At 46.8% G+C, this 21,231-nt stretch overlaps 1 protein-coding gene across 5 annotated transcripts in view; it reads left to right on the forward strand.

Annotated features, from left to right (window-relative positions):
• The first annotated feature begins 7,043 nt into the window (after positions 1-7,043).
• DNAH9 (dynein axonemal heavy chain 9) overlaps positions 7,044-21,231 on the forward strand; it is a 330,190-nt gene continuing 316,002 nt past the window's right edge. For all 5 annotated transcript variants that reach the window (XM_053297116.1, XM_053297118.1, XM_053297119.1 and 2 more), the window contains exons 1-2: positions 7,044-7,169; positions 19,421-20,068. In XM_053297116.1, coding sequence (XP_053153091.1) covers positions 19,694-20,068 — 375 coding nt within the window. In that variant the 5' untranslated portion in view covers positions 7,044-7,169; positions 19,421-19,693. The remainder of the gene's footprint in view (positions 7,170-19,420; positions 20,069-21,231) is intronic.

Below are 21,231 nucleotides of genomic sequence, written 5' to 3' on the forward strand. Positions count from 1 at the left end.
GATTTCTCAGCTCTAATTTCAGCAGCTCTTCTCAGCTCTTCTCTCCTGGCTCTCCAATACTCCAGCTTCCACTCCAACTGGAACTTGCACTAACCTCAACTCTCCAGCTCCCCTTTTCAACTGGACTTCTTTACTTGAACTAACTTCAGCTCTTGAGAACATAAGAACAGCCCTGCTGGATCAGGCCATATCAAGTCCAGCATCCTGTTTCACTCAGTGGCCCACCAGATGCCTCTGAAAAGCCCACAAGCAAGAGGTGAGGGCATGCCATTTCTCTTGCTGTTGCTTGCCTGAAACTGGTATTTAGAGACATAATGCCTCTGCAGCTGGAGGTGGCCAATAGCAATCCAGACTAATAGCCATTGATAGACTTGTCCTCCATGACTTTGTATAAGCCGCTTTTAAAGCTATCCAAGCTAGTGGCCATCACCACATCCCATCCTGTGGCAGAGAATTCCTTTTGCTGGTCCTAAATTTCCAAGCCTTCAGTTTCATGGGATAGGCCCCTGGTCCTAGTGTTGAGAGGGAGGACAATTTATCTCTGTCCACTCTCTCTACTCAGTGCATAATTGTATACACCTTCATCATGTCTCCCTGTAGTCTCCTCTTTTCCAAACTAAAGAGCCCCAGATGCTGTAGCTAGCCTCATAAGGAAGGTGCTCCAGGCCCCAATCAGCTTGGTTGCCCTCTTCTGCACCTCTTCAGTTCTACAATACCCTTCTTAAGATATGATGACTAGAACTGTATGCAGTATTCCAAATGTGGCTGCACCATAGATTTGTATAAAGGCATTATAATACTAACATTCTTATTTCCAATCCACTTCCTAAAGATCACTAGCATTAAATTTGCCGTTTTACTGCTGTGTTGACACTTTCAACAAGCTGTCCACTCTCCAACTTCTCAGCTAACTCTGATGCAGGCAAGCCTCCTTTTATTCTCTTTCCCCCCTCCAAATTTATCTAAAGCAACCAATCAAAGTAACTCAAGTTCCCTCCATAATTTTATAAATAATAATAATAAACTTTATTTGTTAGCTGCCCCATAACAAATTGTTCTCTGGGCAGTTTACAACACACATTAAAACATGAGATAAAAACACACCTATATATATAATTTGCTTACAGACGACCAAGTTGAGGACTATGTTCGGAGGCATCCGGAGCTGTGCGGATGCCTGAAGCCATGATTGCCTAATGGCTTGGGCAGGGAGGGGAAGCGAGCTAGGGATGGCAGGTGGAATCTGCAGACTCAGGAGACAGAAGAAGAAAGGAGGAAAGGCAGAGGGGAAAGGAGGAATCATTGCCTGGGGAGGGAGCAGCAGTGAGGGAGGTGGGAATCGGCAGACTTGGGAACAGAAAAGGAAAGGAAAAGGGAAGGGAAGGCGGAGAAAACCAACCACAGAGAGGGAGCGGCTGACCACAGAGAGAGAGGCATGGGGTGGGGGGAGAGCGAGTGAGAGAGGTGTGGAGGAGGGAGAGATAGAAAGAGCGAGAGAGGCGCGGGAGAGAGACAGAGAGAGCAAGAGAGGCACGCGGGAGAGAGACAGAGTGAGCAAGAGAGGCACGCGGGAGAGACAGAGAGCGAGAGAGGCGCGGGGGAGAGACAGAGAGAGCGAGAGAGGCACAGGGGGAGAGAGACAGAGTGAGCGAGAGTGGCGTGGGGGGAGAGACAGAGCGAGTGAGAGAGGCACGGGGGGAGAGAGAGAGACAGCGAGAGAGGCACGAGGGGAGAGAGACAGAGAGAGCGAGAGAGGCACGGGGAGAGAGAGACAGCGAGCGAGACAGAGAGAGCGAGAGAGGCATGGGGGAGAGAGACAGCGAGCGAGAGAGAGACAGCGAGAGAGGCACGGGGGGAGAGACAGAGAGAGCGAGAGAGGTGCGGGGGCAGGGACAGAGAGCGCGAGAGAGGCATGGGGAGAGAGACAGAGAGAGCGAGAGAGGCGCGGGGGGAGAGACAGAGTGAGAGAGGCACGGGGAGAGACAGAGCGAGCGAGAGAGGCACGGGGGAGAGACAGAGAGAGTGAGAGAGGCGCGGGGGAGAGACAGAGAGAGCGAGAGAGGCGCGGGGGAGAGACAGAGAGAGCGAGAGAGGCGCGGGGGAGAGACAGAGAGAGCGAGAGAGGCGCGGGGGAGAGACAGACAGAGCGAGAGAGGCGCGGGGGAGAGACAGACAGAGCGAGAGTGGCGTGGGGGAGAGACAGACAGAGCGAGAGAGGCGCGAGGGGGAGAGAGACAGCGAGCGAGAGAGGCACGGGGGGGAGACAGAGCGAGCGAGAGAGGCGCGAGGGGGAGACAGAGCGAGCGAGAGAGGCGCGAGGGGGAGACAGAGCGAGCGAGAGAGGCGCGAGGGGGAGACAGAGCGAGCGAGAGAGGCGCGAGGGGGAGACAGAGCGAGCGAGAGAGGCGCGAGGGGGAGACAGAGCGAGCGAGAGAGGCGCGAGGGGGAGACAGAGCGAGCGAGAGAGGCGCGAGGGGGAGACAGAGCGAGCGAGAGAGGCGCGAGGGGGAGACAGAGCGAGCGAGAGAGGCGCGAGGGGGAGACAGAGCGAGCGAGAGAGGCGCGAGGGGGAGACAGAGCGAGCGAGAGAGGCGCGAGGGGGAGACAGAGCGAGCGAGAGAGGCGCGAGGGGGAGACAGAGCGAGCGAGAGAGGCGCGAGGGGGAGACAGAGCGAGCGAGAGAGGCGCGAGGGGGAGACAGCGAGCGAGAGAGGCGCGAGGGGGAGACAGCGAGCGAGAGAGGCGCGAGGGGGAGACAGAGCGAGCGAGAGAGGAGCGGGGGAGAGAGACACAGAGAGAGAGAGGCGCGGGGGGAGACAGAGCGAGCAAGGCGCAGGGGGGGAGACAGAGAGAGTGAGAGAGGCGTGCGGGCGGGGGGGAGAGACAGCGCAAGCGAGAGAGCTGTGGGAGGACCAGCCAAATTAATTCTCCCAACTAAACCCAAAAAGGAAGTAAACTACCGCACAGATGCTCTGTGCAGGTTTAGCTAGTAACACATAACAGACAAACAAATGGGTGGTGGTGGTGGTGAGAGAAAATACAATATAAAACAATATTTAAAAGAATTTTTTAAAATCAGATCAAAATTTAAAATTCAAAAGACCTGAGTCTAAAAACAAAAAAGTCTTTACCTGACATCTAAAAGAACAAAGTGATAAAGCCAGGCAAACCTCACTGGTGAGGCTATTCCATTAACAGGATGCAACCACTGAAAGGCCCTCTCCCTAGTAGCCACCCGCCTCACCTCATTTGGCAGGGGCACCCAGAGGAGAACCTCCCAAGAAGATCTTAAAGTCCAGGTTGGGATATATGGGGCAAGGCACTCTCTCAGGTAACCCAGTCTGAAGCCATTTACGTCTTTAAGGGATAAAACCAGAACCTTGAATTGGGCCCGGAAACAGACTGGGAGCCAGTGCAGCCAAAGAAGAACTAGCTAAATATGCTCTAAACGTCCAGCGAGAGGTTACCAGAGCATGAGTAACTGTGGTCATTCAAGCTATCTCTGTCCAGGTAAGGTCGCAGTTGGCGTATCCGCTGAAGCTGATAAAAGGCACTCTGAGCCACAGAAGCCACTTGAGTCTCTAGTGACAGTGCTGAATCAATGAGCACCCACAAGCTGTGAACCTGGTCCTTCACGGGGGAGTGCACAGGCTCAGACTGGCCCACAGGGCAAGAGGGCATATTCCCGGTGCACACTCGGCAGCAGTGAATACTCCCACCCTTCAGTACCCATTCTTCTCAAAACCCAGCACCCTCCACACATTCATTCCACCGCTCTCTCAGTGCCCCCAGTCCGGCCCTGGGAATGCAACCCCGTCTAGAACAGGCTGGACATAATTCACCCAGGCAGACGAACCACCAACAGCACTTCTCTTCTTGTCTCAACTGAGTCTCAGCTTATTCACTCTTATCCAGTCCATTACTGCATCCAAGCACTGATTCAGGACAGTCACTGCTTCATATATTCAAATAAAATTTTTAATGTTTGCTTGATGCAAAGCGATGAAAAGTTTATCCTAGACACAGGTTCCACAGTCCATATTTCAAATAATTTAGATTTCTATACTGAACTGTTTGGTATTCCTGAAGAGACTGTTTATTTGGTCAATAATACTACAATTAAAGCAAAGAAGAAAGGCGAAGGAAATTTGTATTGCAAGTTATTGGATGGATCAATTAGTGAGTTTTTTTTGAGAGATGTTTTGTATATCCCTGACTTCTCAAGCTCCTTGCTTTCAATATCCAAGCTAGAGAAACAAGGCTGTGAACTGTATATTAAAAATGGACAATGTGTTGTTACCCAGAATGGAGAAGTTTGCCTTGTAGGCTCTAAATGCAAAGGCCTATACAGTGTGCAGGAGCAACCTGTATCAAAGACAGACAGAGAAAGACCAGCCCAGTCCAAACCTGAGGCATACCAGCCTAATGAAGTGAACCCTGCTAAGTCATGCCTGCATGAAAACTGCTTGCAACTGTGGCATAGACACAGGAGCTATGAGTCAATCCAGAACATGAAGGAAAAGGGATTAGCTAATGGCATTGATTTTGTACCATGTGACATTGTAACTAACTGTGTTTGTTGTCTTGAGTCCAAAGCAGTTAACAAGCCATTTCCTAAGCAGAGTGAAAGGAAGACCAGAAGACCCCTGGAGCTGATCCAGAGCGATATATCTAGACCACTACCAGCAACCATAGGTAATCAAAAATATTTCTTAACAATCACAGATGATTTCTCACAATATTCAGTTGTGTTTCTACTAAAGGAGAAATCACAGATGCTGGAGAAACTCCAGGACTACGTGGCCATGGCAAGCAACAAATTTGGGTGGAAGCCAAAGATCCTGCGCACAGACAGTGGAAGAGAATATATCCCAGCTACCACAGCCAGAAGCCCAGAAGTGGAAACAAGCTGCAATTGAAGAGCTTGAGGCTCTACAGAAAAACAAAACCTGGACTCTTACTAAGTTACCTCAAGGAAGGAAAGTTATAGGCTGCAAATGGATTTTCAAACTCAAACATGATGCTGATGGTGAGATTCAGCGCTACAAAGCCAGATTAGTAGCAAAAGGATATTCACAGAAATATGGAGAAGATTATGATGAAACCTTTGCACCAGTGGTTAAACATACCACAGTAAGGACTCTGTTAAGTATTGCTGCTAGCAAAGGAATGCATGTTGAACACCTAGATGTGAAAACTGCGTTCTTGCATGGCGAACTAGAAGAGGACATTTACATGCAACAACCACCAGGTTTCTTAGAGAAAGGCAAAGAGGACTATGTATGCAAACTGCAAAAGAGCATTTATGGTTTAAAACAGGCTGCCAGAGCATGGAACATAGAACTAAATGATATGCTGCTTCAAGCAAACTTCAAAAGAAGTGAAGCGGATCCCTGCCTGTACACGAGATGCAGAGATGGGAAATGGACTTACATTTTGGCATATGTTGATGATTTGATTCTTGCCTATGAGAATCCAGATGACAGCAAGGAAATAATGCATTATCTGAACAGAGATGTGGAAGTCAAGCGACTTGGCAACATTGCACACTACTTGGGCATTCAAGTACAAAGAGAGAAAGATGGAAGTTTCCTCATCAACCAAGAACAGAAAATTAAAGACTTGATAAACCTGCTCAGACTGGAAAATGCGAATCCTACACCAACTCCAATGGAAGTGAACTACATAAAGCAAGAAGATAAAACCGAGTCACTATCTGATAACCATAGATATCGTGAAGCATTGGGTAAACTTCTATACATTAGTACACTCACTAGGCCAGATATTAGTACAGCAGTTGGCTTACTTTGCAGAAAGACTGCATCACCAACAGTCAAGGACTGGAATGCAATTAAGAGACTTGTTAGGTACCTAAAGGGCACTGCATACTTTAAGCTCAAACTACCAGCTAACAGTCAACCAAAACTAGAAGCATATGTAGATGCAGACTGGGGTGGAGACGTAACAGAAAGGAAATCTATCAGCGGTCACATAATTTTCTATGGAGATGGAGCCATAAGCTGGTCAAGCACCAAGCAAGACATAATAGCATCATCAACCACTGAAGCGGAATATGTATCAGCTGCACAGGGCTGTCACGAGATACAATGGCTGTGTCAACTACTGAAAGATCTAGGTACAGATGTACCACAGCCCATACCAGTGTATGAAGACAACCAAAGCTGCATTCAACTCTCCAGACAAGAAGATGTAAAGAGGGGTACCAAGCATATTAATGTGAAGTACCATGTAGTGAGAAGTCTGCAAAAGGATGGACTAGTCAAGCTGATCTACTGCCCAATAAATGAAATGCTTGCAGATCTACTCACTAAGCCATTACCAAGACCCTGCTTTGAAAAGCTAAGAGAGAGAAAATGAATCTTGTGAACTGAGTCATGAGACATCGAGAGGGGGTGTTGGAAGTTAAGGACTTTGCGCTGTCTCTTGTCTCAGGCAGTGGAGGACAGACTAGTGAGTCAGAGGGCTAGAGGGTCAAGACATTGGTCATCCCTTCTCTACTGCTCTGACACTATCCCTTTTGAAATGTAGATTGGTACTCTTATGGATTAACTTCCTCCTTCTCTTCCCTACCTGCCCGCCTACCTTGCAACATGGCAAGCTCCTCTCCCTGCACCATGTGTGCAGAGAAGATGCAGAATCCATCTGCATCCAGCTAGATAGATAGATTAGAGATCCTAACTCCTCACTTTCCTATCTAGAATGGAGTTCCTTAATAAATGCCTTATATATTGAATTGAAACTATGAATTGGCTCCAAGTTACTTTACTCTCAGCATACAAGCATGCCTAAGTAAATTCCGCTGTGTTGTGCCTCTGTGCACTCTGCTATAATGAAAAAGGGATTCTCCTACCGAAGAGAATTCCCAACATCACCTGCGTCTGATGAAAAAGAGAGATACAACTGAGTGTCATCGGCATATTGATGACACCTCAAGCCAAATCCCCTGATGACTTCTCCCAGGGGTTTCATGTAGATGTTAAACCACATAGGGGAAATAATGGAACCCTGCACGACCCCACAGCATAACTGCCAAGGGTTTCAGCAGTAATTCCCTAGCACCACCTTTGGAACGGGCCTCGAGGTAGGAGCTGAACCACTTCCAAGCAGTGCCTCCTACACCCAACTTGGCAAGCCTATCCAAAAGGCAGGTGAGTCAATGGTATCAAAAGCTGTTGAGAGATCCAAGAGAATTATCAGGGCTGCTGTCCTCCCCCCGTCCCCCGCTCTGCCCAAGTCATCCCACAGGGTAACCAAAGCAGTTTTTCTTCCAAAACCAGGCCTGAAGCCTGACTGAAATGGATCTAGATAGTCAGTTTCCTCCAAGAGTGTTGGGAGCTGGTCAGCCACGCATGCTCAAGCACCTTGCCCAAGAAGGGAATATTGACCACAGGCCTATAGTTGTTTACATCCTCTGGGTCCAGACTGGGTTTCTTTAGGAGTGGTTGAATAATAGGTTTCTTCAGTGGATCCAGGACCACTCCCTCTCTCAATGAGGCATTTAGAAACTGCTGAACCCAGCTAAAAATTCCCTCCCTACTAGATTTAATAAGTCATGAAGGGCAACAGTCAAGCATGCATGTGACTGGCCGAACCCGACTAAAATATATCCGAATCAAACCCTCGATTCCCTCCAAGTTTTAACCAGGACAACTCTTCTTCCTCCCAAACCAAACTGCAGAACAGGAGCTATGAACCTTTGACCCCTGCACAGCTTTTCTTTTCTTGACACAGGACATAGGGAGTAAGCAGATATATATGTAGTATAGAAATCTGTAACACCGAAAGACGGGGTTCAGGCCTCATTCCTTCACCAACACTCTCTGATGTTTTCTGTTTCCTATCTGCAGGAGGTAATGAGCCAGACTATCACAGGGTCTTTAGCTATTCCACATTTCCATTTAGCGGAATGATGCCTTTTTATTTTAGGCCAACTAGAGGATAATAATTTATCCTAGGTGATGTTTTAATAGAGAAGGCATCAGCAACTTCAGCTCATAAATCCTAAAATCACTTAGAACAATCACAGTTATTAAAGTAGCATCTGTAGTGTTTATCCAGTATAGTGCAGCCTGCTTTCAGGGGAGCAAACTTGGGGGTGAGGCTCAAGCCCCCTCTGGGATTTCCCTGGGGAGCACTGCCCCCCGCCCCCACCGGCTGCCAGGTGGCATCAACAAGCTCACAGACCAGCAGCTTAATTAGTCAGTCCCTGTCTTGTTATTGTAGGGACTCAGCAAGTCCCAAAGAGATATGCTCTTGTCTTGTTTCTTACTTTTTAAAAAATAAGAAAGAAGGAGGTTCTTGGGTGGCAATTATTGTCTATGAAGAAACAATGGAGATGGAGGAGGAGTCTGGAGGGAGGGAGGGAAAGGAAGATTGACAGGATGGATCAATGCATTGCTGAGGAATCAATCCAGCAATTAGAACCTCAGAAAGCCTGCCCTGCCTGCAGGAGAAGCAGTTACTTTCTCCTAGGAAAGTTGGGCATACAAATCTGAATTTATCTAGAGAGGGCACCAATTAGAAGAGATACATTTTGTGTTGAAGAATGCTAGCAGTGTGCACAATGAATGTATTCTGTTGGAAGTGAAGGACTCTGCACTGTCTCATGTCTCAGTGACAGAGGGGGACAGATTAGTGAGTCAGAGGGCTAGAGGGGTCAAGACATTGGTCATCCCTTCTCTACTGCTCTGACACTATCCCTTTGATATGTAGATTGCTACTCTCAGGGATTTCCTGCCTGCCTGCCTGCCTGACCACTTCCTTTTCCTCTTTCTTCTCGCTTGCAACACACATGCTCCTCTCTCCCTGCACCATGTGTGCAGAGATGCAGAAACCAACTGCATCTAGATGCAGAAACCTGCATCCAGCTAGCTAGCTAGATTAGAGATCCTATCTGTCCACTTTCCTATCTAGAATGGAGTTCACCAATAAAGACTCCTTATATTGATTTGAAACTATGAACTGGATCCAAGTTTATTTTACTCTCAGCATACACGCATGCCTAGGCAGACTCCACTGTGTTGTGCCTTAGTGCACTCTGCTGTAATAGAAGCGTTTCTCTTACCAGAGAGAATTCCCAACACTTTCTGGTTAGCAGTAATAAATGTGTTTCAATTCATGTAATAAAGCCCGGCCTTTCTTAATGTGCAACTGGATAAATGTGCAAGGAAAAACAGTGTAGTTCCAAAAGAACATTTATGCAGTTCAAAGAGTCAAGGCATGCAAAAGTTATATTACATTAGCAGGTTTAGGAAGTGACTGATAACTATGTGAAAAATAAAGCGGGTCCATCCTTCTATAGAACCCCAGAATCTGATACTATATACAAGCTCATTGCCATGAGGGAATCACTAAAGCCAAATTGTAGTTGATCATACTAAGGGAATTAAATTTTTTTAAGCATCCTTACCTATGTACCTATTGTATCCAGATCTTATCAGATTTGCTTGAGGAAAGGGTCTCTGACTGTGGTAGTCCAAGACCACTATGTGCCGTAGAAAGATCTTGCCACTCTGCTGGTGCCCAATGATCTGTTGCTTGAGGGCATCACCTCACCTTGTCTTCTGCTCCTGGTTTCTGAACATCAACAAAGTTCATTTTAATAACCAGAACTCATGGGTGTGTTGTAGGGACACTGTGTTTGCCATTTACATATGCATACTTCCAAATTTTCCTTTGAAAAACATTGAGGTGGGTCTCATGATCAGTGAGAGCCGCTTTTGTGGGGAGAGCGGGCTAAGCCTGCTCTCCCCGCAGACGATCCCGGTGGGAGCCCTGGGCAGCCGTATCGGCTGCCCACACAATTGCCGGCTCTGTGATGGAGCTGGTGGGGGCTGGAGAATCTGGGGGCCGTGTGGCCCCCGGAAGCACCAGTATGCCCTGCGCGAGCGTGCAGGGCATACTGGGGAGACCCCCGGAGCCAAGAGGTGGCTTTTCGCCTCCCCTCTGGGGGTCTCCTCATGAGTAGCCGTGGCACGGAGCCGCATTGCGGCTACTCACGATCGGAAAGCCCGGGTTTGCGGAGCACTTGCTCCGCAAACCTTGGCTAAGGGGAGGGCTAAAAAAGCGGGCTAGCCGCTTGTAGGCCATCGGGCTTGCCTGCGAGCCCGGTGGTTTATATTATCAGCCAAAATCAGGCTAGGAGATTTTGGTTGATTGTGAGAATAGCCCCCTTGCCATAAACAGTTACTTGGCAATCTTGAGCTTCAGTCTGAAAGTGAATATAAGACTATAGGTGGGGGTTAGTGTAGATTGCAAAGTATATCTATTATATATTTTGAAGAAATTTGCTGAATGCACTACCATTTACACTGGAATATACTGGGGGAAAGCTTTAAGAACTTCTGAATATAATAATCATACTTGAACTGTTGCTGTCCTCAACAAGTTTTTAAACTCAATAGTCAGATCAATACTTCTGAAACAACATCATGCCCAAGAGAAGCAGAATTTACCATGAGTCAAATTTACCATATATGGCCATACAAAAGATGGATAATTTTTGAAACTGAAAGCCTACAAACTTCAAATTTTTGTTTATTTCCCTTTTCAATCACTTTAATAAAAAAACTGTATTACATATATTTAATTTCTTGAACTTGCTTAGAAGTACAATCTATGCAAAATGACTTTGTCCTATCAACAACAGGACTCACCTACTACTTGGCTAATAAGCCGTCATCTAATAAGCTAATAAGCTTATAATAAGCTAATAAGCGCGCCCCTCCCCGCCACTTCAGGAAATTAAAATGTCTATGCCCCTGTCTGCTTTCACACATCTCACTAAAATAAGGTGGTCAGAAGAATCACACAATTAATTAATTGTGATAGCAAGGGCAGAATATGCAAAATTTAGTAACTCTCACAATATTTAAGTAGACAATGCCCGTGGCTGCAGAATGCTATATTTAGGATCCAAGAATCACTAACATCTGGTCTTGCCCACTCATCTATACAGTCAATAGGGAATGCTGTAGGATAATGCAGTGTTGACTCCAGGCTTGCTTCCTGATCCCAGTTCCTGGTCTGTTCTCTTGCTCCTGGTTCTCTGCTGGGTTCTCCCAGTCCCAGCTTCAGGCTCCTATGCATCCTCCAATGGCTGCCCATTACACAAGTATGGCAGGCTTTAAAAGCAGAAAGTGTAGTGGGACTGGCTTTCCTTGATCATCTGGCTCCTAAGATCAGAATGATTCCCATTCATACTCTGAATACAAATTGTGTGAAGGAGGAATGTGGATGCGCACAGCTCCCCCCGCCCCCCCCCCCCCGCCGCAGTATACTGGCATCTAATCACACGTAGAGGTGGATCACCCGACTTGCCTTCCTACAAACAATTCAAATACTCCTCTAAAGTAGTATTTGAACCATGCATGACACTCCTCCTGGGCTATTAGACAATGGGATGCTGGCATGCTGTGCTGAGGGAAGCTGGTGTGCCCACAACATACAATTAAAGGGGGCAGAAGGAGTATTGTCCTGTCCAAATCAGCTCAGAGTCTTGGGAGGACCCTCATAATCCTGGCCAGTAATGTTAGTAGCTTGGTTTCAGATACCAATATAGCTAGTTCCAGTGGTTCAAAGAGCAAGGGACTGGCAGCGGGTCTATAGGTGACCCTAATTCAATCCTCCAGTACACTATCATATATCTAATTCCAAGATCTGACATCATATTTCTAATCTTAAAAGTTGGTACATTTCTAAAGTTTTACTGAACTGTGATGGTTCTATGTTTATTTATTTGTTACATTTCTATACCATTCCTCAAACTCTCAAGGTGGTTTACAAACAAAAATAAAAAAGAATGAACCACAAAACCAATTAAACAGCTAAAAGCAATTAAAGCAATTAAACCAACTAAAACAGTTAAAACCGTTAAAAATCAATCAAATGCCTGGTTGAACGAGTATCTTTAAAGCCCCCCTAAAGGCCACCAGATTAACCACCTAATGGCACAGGAGGGAAGCAACCTGCCTAGAGAGCAGGAGGCTGTTGGTTCAAATCCCCTCTGTCCTATTTCCCAGACTATGGGAAACTCCTATATTTAGAGCAGCGATATAGGAAGGTGCTGAAAGGCATCATCTCATACTGTGCAGGAGATGGCAATGGTAAACTCCTCCTGTATTCTACCAGGAAAACCACATGGCTCTGTGGTTGCTTCGACACCAACTCAACAGCACAACCAACCAACCAAAGACCACCAGAGATTAGGTCTCTTACTATTCTGGCAGGGAACACATTCCAAAGCTCAGGTCTGACCCCATGGCCCCATGTATAAACACATTTGGAATGACCCAAGGGGTTGTGAAATCAGGATGAGTGGCCAAGAAAACTGTTCCAAACTCTGTACTTCCCCCTTCTTCAAGACATCAATTATAGCATATAAACTCGGAATATGGAAATGAAAACAAAATGGGCATTCTTCCATTTTAGTATCATTTCAGTACCGATCTGGAGATGTAACTGCTTTTGGGCAGCCACTTGGTGGCAGCATTACTGTGTTTACTGATCAGCTGCGCGTCTACAAAGGGCTGTTGCTGTACCAGCACTTGCAGCATCCTGATCCTAGTCAATGCTGTGAAGCTTGTGATGGCCAGGCATTCCGTCGTGTGGGCCTTAAAAAAAAAAAAATCAACTTCCCACTCACTGCCCTTTCTCTCCATTCTTCCCTTTCTGCTTGGTGGCCATGGGTGTCAGTGGGGAGGAGTCTGCTTGAATGTCCAATTGTGACAGCTTGTTGCATTATTGGTGTGTGGGTTAGCATCATCACATGTTCCTGCCCACACTATTTGGGGTCTGTTTGGGCTATGGATCTTGGTATTTGGGTTTCTGAATTAATATTTCTGTTATAAGTCACAGCATTGCACCAGTACAAGGAGCAAGAGTGGGGTCCTGATCCTGTTGACATAGGTGGCCCCTACTGTTGCACTGTTGTGAGTGGTGTTGGACTGGTACAATCGCTTTTGCACCTGAAACTCTGGGGGTTTTTTTACTGCACAGTGCAGAAAGTATAAAGATTGGACTTTAATTTTAACAGAGTAGACAAAACAGCCGAACATGATAGAAGTTAGCATGGCATCAAGTACTGAATTAATGGGACAAAATTTTCAACTGCAATATTGCTGGATTGCAGGAACATTTTCAAGCCCTGAATTGTTAAATAATACATAGATACATGTGAAATAGCACTGTGGACTGCCCAGTCCTATGCATGCTTATCCAGGAGAAATTTCTACTGAGTACAATAGGACATACTCTGAAGTAAGCATACACAGGCTAGCAGCTTTTAAAAACAAACTTCTTTTTTTAAAGTCCTGGAGAAGAAGTCAGTGGAATGCATGGTCATGGGACATAATGGTACCAGTGACATAGAGAAATGTTGGCGTGAGCCAAATTCAAGCTCTTGTGTAGATGAGGCAAATTTAGGTTGCCTAATCACCACCATCTTAGTTACTAGGCATTGTATACTCAATTGCACAGATCCATGCTCATAAACTACATGGGCATGGATAACAGCAACTTTATTTACTGGTTACCCCAGGCCCATAACAATTGTTATCTAGGCAGCTTACAAAGTTAAACAAACAAAGAGGAATAAAACATAAAATTAAGAGCACCTATTCCTGCAGAGAGAAGAGAAGGAAAATAACCCATTTTCCCTACACCATTCAAGAACTTAAACTCAAATTAAATAACTAAATGTAAAACTATATTTTAACTAAAGTTAAGGGAAGAAAATATTTACACCCAAAACATTGCTACTTGATAAAGCATTTTGTAAAGATAAAGCAAGCCTAGCTATCAAGCATGTTACAACCTCTTTAGTATCTTAGCCAATTAACTCTACTTTTAAACCAATTAATCAAGTAATTCACTAATTAGTTTTCCAAACATTTACATATTATAATTCTCAATCAAGGTGCTTTTTTAAGGATTCTGAAAGACCGTGACCATTTCTCTCAAACATAAGAGAACCTCAGATTAATATTTCTCTCAGAGATAGACAATTTCTCTCCAACATAATTAAAATTTAATATAAAGAAGTTACATTAATTTTTTTAGAGAAAGAAAGAAAAAACCAGACAGCCACCAGACTAAACCATAGCTAAGTCTTATTTAAATTATTGGGACTTGTTAGTCATCATGACTAACTTTACACCCTACAGTGATTAAAGAAAGGTTATTGCTTTTTATAACGATTTGTGATAAATAACTTTCACAGGCCTGTAAAATGTTATAACTAATCCAGAAATCAATTTGCAAAACCAGATTTAAGCCACTAACAACCACAGAGCACACAACATGCACTACACATGCCAAAAGGACTGGGTTCTTGCAGATGAGAACTGGCCTGTAAGAGGCTCCTTTAATCTATTTGGCCAATAGACAATGACATTTAATGAGGTGTAGGGAAGCATCTTTATCTGATAATCACTGACAGACACTAACTTTGACATGGCTTCAGGGTCTGTGTAATATGCTTAGGTAACAGCAGCTTTGAGATCATATCCCATCATTTCATGGGGAAAAAATTATGCCTGTGATATAGGCAATTTGGGAAGTTGTCTGACTGAGATATTTATATATCACCTAGGTAATATTCAAAAAGTGTTATGTAGATATCCATAGCAGGAACAGATCCCACTCACAATTTAGGGACCCATTTGCTCTTGCTAGTAGTAGTTCTCAACTGCAGGTTAATTTAAGTCCATGTTAAGATTATTATATGTTAGAAGGAGGTGTGGAATATCAAAGTTATTAATAACAAACAATTGGTTATTATACATAATATTTTATGTAATATTTTATGTATAATACATAAAATGGTTATTATACATAATATTTTCACAATTCAACCACACAAAGCAAGGAAATGCAAGCTACATTGGCACATGTGTATAATTACAATTTGTACACAGTTTTATTGATTGGAGAGTCACCTGCAAAACCTTAATATGGTACTTTTGTTGTTTTAACCATGTCTGCAATTTTATAGTAGAATTTAAATTGTAATAGAAATCACATACCTTTAGAACTAGTAGTATACCTTTTTTCTGAAATTATGTAGTCTAAACAACCCAACTGTCTAACACTTTTCCCAGGCTGAGCCTTTTATCACCAATAAAGGTAAAGTGTGCGGTTGAGTCTGTGTCGACTCCTGGCGCCCACAGAGCCCTGTGGTTTTCTTTGGTAGAATACAGGAGGGGTTTACCATGGCCTCCTACCACGGGGTATGAGATAATGCCTTTCAGTATCTTCCTATATCGCTGCTGCTTGTTAGTCAAGCATTTTCCCACTGCACCACTTAACCTTGTTATACACTTGCAATGTGGCTGGAGTGTTTTGGGCAGAGGTATTGCTAGGTTCTTATTAAGAGGAGTCACTGTTCCATAGTACTTGTTCTATTTTCAAATTTCCCCAGCCTTTGCTACTGTATAGGATGCTTATGAGGCAAGGCTACGGCATCTGCGACTTTTTAGTTTGGAAATGAGGCAACTAAGGGGACACATGGTAGAGGTGTACAAAATTTTGCATGGAGTAGAGAAAATGGACAGAGAAAATTTTCTCTCTCAACTCTAGAACCAGGGGTCATAAGGCCAAGAAATTTAAGACTGACAAAAGGAAGACTGACAAAAGAAAGTACTTTTTCACACAGCACATAATTAATCTATGGAATTCTCTGCCATGGGGTGTGGTGATAGCCACTAGCTTGGCTGGCTTCATGGAGGACAGGTCTATCAATGGCTATAGGCCGCCTCCAGCCTTAGAGGCAATATGCCCAGAGGCGTAACTATAGGGGGGCGGGGGGGGGCACGTGCCCCGGGTGCCATCTTTTCTGGTCATGTGGGGGGCGCCGCCATGACCAATTTTTTTTTAATTTTTAATTTTTTGTTAATACAAATGTTTCCTGCTCAGTGCAGCAGCGCTGCAGCGGTCAAGGGAGCACGTCGGTGCCCCCTTCCCCACGAGCGGTCCCTTCCGTGCCACCTGCGCCCCACCCCCATTGCTTTGCTGGCACCTGGCGGCCAGTCAGTGGCCTGGCTTTGCGGCAGCGGCGGGCACTTGTGAGGAAAAACCTAAGTATAATGTAGTATGTTGGGGGGGCGGGCGGTGGGGTGTGGTGGGGGGGCGCCATTTCAGTGCTTGCCCCGGGCGCCGTTTTCCCTAGTTACGCCTCTGAATATGCCTCTCAATACCAGTTGCAGGGGACCAACAGCAAGAGAGGGCATGCCCTCACCTCTTCCCTGTGGGCTTCTCAAGGGCATCTGGTGGGCCACTGTGTAAAATAAGATGTTGGTCTAGATAGGGCAAGTTGGGCCTGATCCAGCAGTGCTGTTCTTATGTTCTTAAATTTGGGAGGGGTGTGTGTTCAGCATTCAAGGTTTTTTGTAGTGGCAAACAGCTGTGCTACCATGCAATTCTGAAAACTATTTTCTTTGAGAGTTATGGGAAGGCTACTGCTGCCATTTATGTGTTATTTAATTTTTTAAAAAACGTTTTGTCTTTTACGTCTTTTCCAGTTCTTCTGCCCCCGCCGCCCAACTGTCCCTTCCCCTTTCAGCACTGGTTGGGGGTGCGGGAGATGAGAAAAGAAAGGAGAGATGTAAAGAGAAAGAGGGAGAAAAAGCAGAAGGGGAGGGAGGGAAGAGGAGAAGGGATACTAACCACTGCACTAGTAGATGTGGGTAGGTCAGAGACTGGCTCACACAGTTCAGGAGTCAAGACCTCAGGAGAATGAGCTAGAGAGGTGTAGGTGTGGGGGTGTGATCTATGATCTCCCGAGCTACCCTGTGCCTCTTCCCTTAAGCCCAGCAGCAGTCTTGCTGCTGACCAAAATAGCTGCTCGCCACCTGCTCCACTGAGCTCAGCAACGTTTTTAAAACAAGGATTTTTTTGTGGTCAGAATGCTACTTTTTTGGTGTAGGGGCCGGGGTACCCATCTTTATTCACCGCCTGGCCACTACATCTATGAAGCCTAGAGTCTGTGTTATGTATGGCGCGTTCCGTTCGTACTCTGGAAGAGCAGGTCTCCACCAGTGCAGGTTTGTCCTTCACACTGGAGACGACTTTTTCTCCGCCCATGCCCTGCCCCCCCCCGCCCAAAGCAAAGGGGAGAGATTGAAAGTGGGAGAGGAAATGGGAGAAGACTCTTTGCTCTGTCGCCTCCTCCCCCTTCCCATTACAATCGCCAGGGGCGTAGCAAGGTTGGAGTGGGCCCAGAGACAAGATTTTAAAAGACCCCCCCCCCTCACTGAAGCTCAGCTCATGAAGTAAAGAAATCTTAAATGAGGCTGAATAGTGGTAACAAAAAGCATAGTAATCTATCTATCTATCTATCTATCTATCTATCTATCTATCTATCTCCATATCCCCTATGTGCCACAATAGAACATCATCCTAAATTATTTTTTTAAAGGTTTTGTAAATTGTGGATGATGCAAGTCATGCTGTTCTGGTAGCTCCAGGTCTTAACACTCACATCAATTCCGGAGGATGAACACAACTGAAGGAAGCCCAGGTGGGTACACGGCTGGGGGAGTCAGTCATGTGACTTGCCTCTGGGGGGGCCCATGGCAGTGGGCCCCCAGACAACTGTCTCCCCTTGCCCTATTATAGTTATGCCCCTGCCCAGGGCCTGTAGCCTTGCCTCTAGGCCCCTGATCATCTTGGTTGCCCTCTTCTGCACCTTCTCCATTTCTATAATGTCCTTTTAGAGGTATGGTGACCAGAACTGTACACCAAATATGGCTACACCACAGATTTGTACCCTCTGATATGAAGACAGATGCAAAGAACTCATTTAGCTTCTTCTCTGCAATCTCCATATCCTCCTTAATAATCCCTTTCACTCCCTCATCATAGTAATAGTCCAACCACCTCTCTGGCAGGTTTCCTGCTTCTGAAGTATTTAAATAAGTTTTTGTTATTTCCCTTGATGCTTTTAGCTAAATGTCCCTCAAAGTCTCCTTCAGCATCCCGTATTGTCTCCTTGCATTTCTTTTGCCAGAGTTTGTGTTTCTTTCTGTTCTCTTAATTTGGGCAGGCCTTCCAATTTCAGAAGGAAGTCTTCTTCTCCTTTACAACTTTTTTGACTTTACTTGTTAGCCATGATGGCATTCTCCTGGACTTGGTAGTACCTTTCCTCCTTTTTGGTATACGTTCTAACTGGATTTCTATAATTGTGGTTCGTCCAAAAGCTGAATCAAGCCTTACAGAGATCCAGAGCTCAAGATACCAGTTCTGGCTACTTTTAACCCTCAGACCAGATGGAGAGATGTTTAGGTTTCAGACCAGTGGTTGCCATTTCTATAGCAGAGCAATTAAACACAAACAGCTGCAATCTAATATTCAACATTCCAATAAGCATCCAATAGGATATCAACAACTATTATATCAAGAATATTATATATATTCTTAATCAGGTCTGTAGTTTGCATTCAGATGGTCCTTGCAAGAGGTCAACAGAGGCCCAGAGTCAACAGAGAGAAATGCTACTTTAAAGCACAACTCCTTCTGCACAAGATAGCTGCAGACCATAGAAAAATCTAAATGCATACATACCATCCCCTCTCCCACTGGATCCTTGAGCACCTAGGTCCAAGGCTCTTCCCTAGAGCAACATCTCTTCCCAGCGCGCCTCTCTCTCTCTCTCTCTCTCTCTCTCTTACACACACACACACAACACACACACACACACACACACACACACACACCCCATTCATTCTTGGTCTGGTGTCCACACACAAGGCACTTCTGATCATGCTGTTGCTTGCCAAGGGACTGACTGGCCCATATAGGCAGTGCAATCAAGCGGAAGATGTCTTAGGAGAAAGATATCAGCCTTTTGGATGCCATTCCTCTATTCCTAGCTGCTGAGAATAGTACCGCATAAAGAATATGGAAAGCCACCATTCTGGACCTCATTGCAGATCATGGCCACTTCAAGAATAGCAGCACATGTGCTACACGAAAAGCACTTTTGTACAAACACCCAAACAAAACGAAAAACCCAACCCAAACCTGCGATAGTTGTACACCATCGCACTGAATGGGGGCGGATGCAGCAGGCTCAGCAGCGGAGAAAGCAATGTCGGGGAGTGCCCACTAGGCTGGAATTACCAACCCAGTGCGTGCCCCCTTCATATTGCCTTCAGCTTCATCCAAGGAATGTGGGGGCGGCTGCGGCTGCGAGGGGCGGCAGGGCAGTATCTAAACGTGTGAGTCCGTACTGTTTGTGCAGAGTATTGGCAATGCCAATGCTGATGGCCCTATACTTGTATCTTATTAAAGAGGCCCCAGCACGCCCCCCTCTCCGTAATGCAAACGCAATCCCACTTTTTTCAAAAGCGAAGTACTTCGAGTATAAAAGGCAAGCAAGTCCTTCTTGTTCCCATACTTCCAGCAGGGGCTTCTCGTCGGACCGAAACTCCCTGTTGACTTCAGCCATCTAGAGGAGCGGCGACTGGTTGACTGCAAGAGAGCCTGCCGGGCGAGGAGGAGGCAGTGTCACGAGCAGGAACTCCGGCGCCCGCCATTGGCTCACTCCCTGACAGAGCCGTGCGCTCTTAGTCCCTGCCCTGGCTGCTCAGGCGGGGCGAAGCGGCGTCCTCCGTCCCCAAAGCAACAGTGACTCCACCCCAAACACTGGCCCGAGGAAGCCCTAGCTGGCAGAAGCATGGGGGGTGCGGAGCAGGAGCACGACCCAGACCATGAGGAGAGTCCCCAGGAACTGGACCCCGCTGCTCGGCTGCTGGGAGAGCGAGTGGTGCGCAGCCTGCGCCTGGAACCTGATCGCTGGGCGCGCTGGGCGGGGAGCCCTGAAGCGGAGCCTCTTCTGCGTGCCTTTCTCGGCGGCGTCCCAGAGAGGCGACTCCTGCTTGTCACCCTGGGCGCAGGGGGCCAACTGGCTCTGGGCGAAGAGCTCCCCCTACCGGCTGCAGCTGGCCGCTCAGGCAAGGGGGTCTTCTTGCTGCGCACGGCTCCTGGGCACCTGCTGTGTGGGGACCTGCTCGCCACCCCGCTGGACCACCTTGCCACCCTTGTGGAGGAGGTAGGGCTACTGGGAGAATATTGGGGGCGGGACACGGCGGCAGGAATGCCAGCTTTGGCACTGACAGGTTCCATTTGAAGTCAGGTTTAGTTCTAGTACAGTAGCTTTGTTGCCTTGTTCGTCTCGCATAGATCTGGTGCCTGTAGCCAGGGGCGGAGTAAGCTTTTTGCCATCCTTAAGCAACCCAGGATCTGCTGCCCTGGCGGCAAGGGTTCCCCATTGCAGGGAAAGGGCTTGGGGTGGGGGTGGGGAGTTAAATCTGTGGATTAAAAGAAAAACATTTAAGACCACATCTGCACGGCAGTGGGGACAGCAGCGAGGGTTCCTAGTGGGCCGCCCGCCTCTCCCCAAATCATGACAGTTGCTGGATGGCGATGGAGACCGTGGTGAGAGAGCTCCTCACGGGGATGGTGGTCCGCCTTCCTCCCAAATGACTCAGGTTGGGCCCATTTAGTGCCTCTGTGCACGCATGTAAAGGGGTGGGGGAATCCACTGAAGGGTGGTGGGGAAGTGGCAAGAAGGTAGTCTTACTGGCCCAGCGTAGCCGCTAGTGTAGCCACTCACCCCGCCCCCCCCCAGTGCAGGCTAAGCACCAGATCCCTCTTTAAGGAGGCCACCTATCCACCCGCACAGCAGTGGTGGGAACTGCATGGCTGCTCTGCCAGCAGCTTGCTTAAATAGAGATCTGGCACTTGGGGGGTGGGGGGTGAGTGGTGGCAGCTGCACTGGGCCGCTAAGCACCTTAGACTACCTTTCTTGCCATTCCCCTGCTGCTGCCGCCGCCCTTCAATATCAAACCAATCCACTCAAACCAGGCTTGGTTTGGTTTGATTGTGGACTGAATTGGTCCTGGTTCGGTTCGCAATCGAGCTGCCGAACTGGCCTGGTTTGATAAAAAGCGGTTCGACATTGAACGGCTCATGCACACCCCTACAGCCAGAAAGCAACTGGTGCTTCTTCCATTCTGTCCCAGTTGTGACTAGTGCCTGAGTTTATGTTGGTGCTGCTGCAGCCCAGTGGCCATCTATTCTCCAAGCACTTGCGCTCCTTGCCTAGGTTGGATAAAGTTCCAAGGTGGATGCAGTCCAGGGTTCAGCTGCTTTTCATCTGCTGCTAACTTGCATCTTTTCCAGCTCCTCATAAATGGAGATGCAGCAGCTTGT

This window comes from Hemicordylus capensis, chromosome 2 (assembly GCF_027244095.1).
Source record: "Hemicordylus capensis ecotype Gifberg chromosome 2, rHemCap1.1.pri, whole genome shotgun sequence".
Taxonomy (NCBI): domain Eukaryota; kingdom Metazoa; phylum Chordata; class Lepidosauria; order Squamata; family Cordylidae; genus Hemicordylus; species Hemicordylus capensis.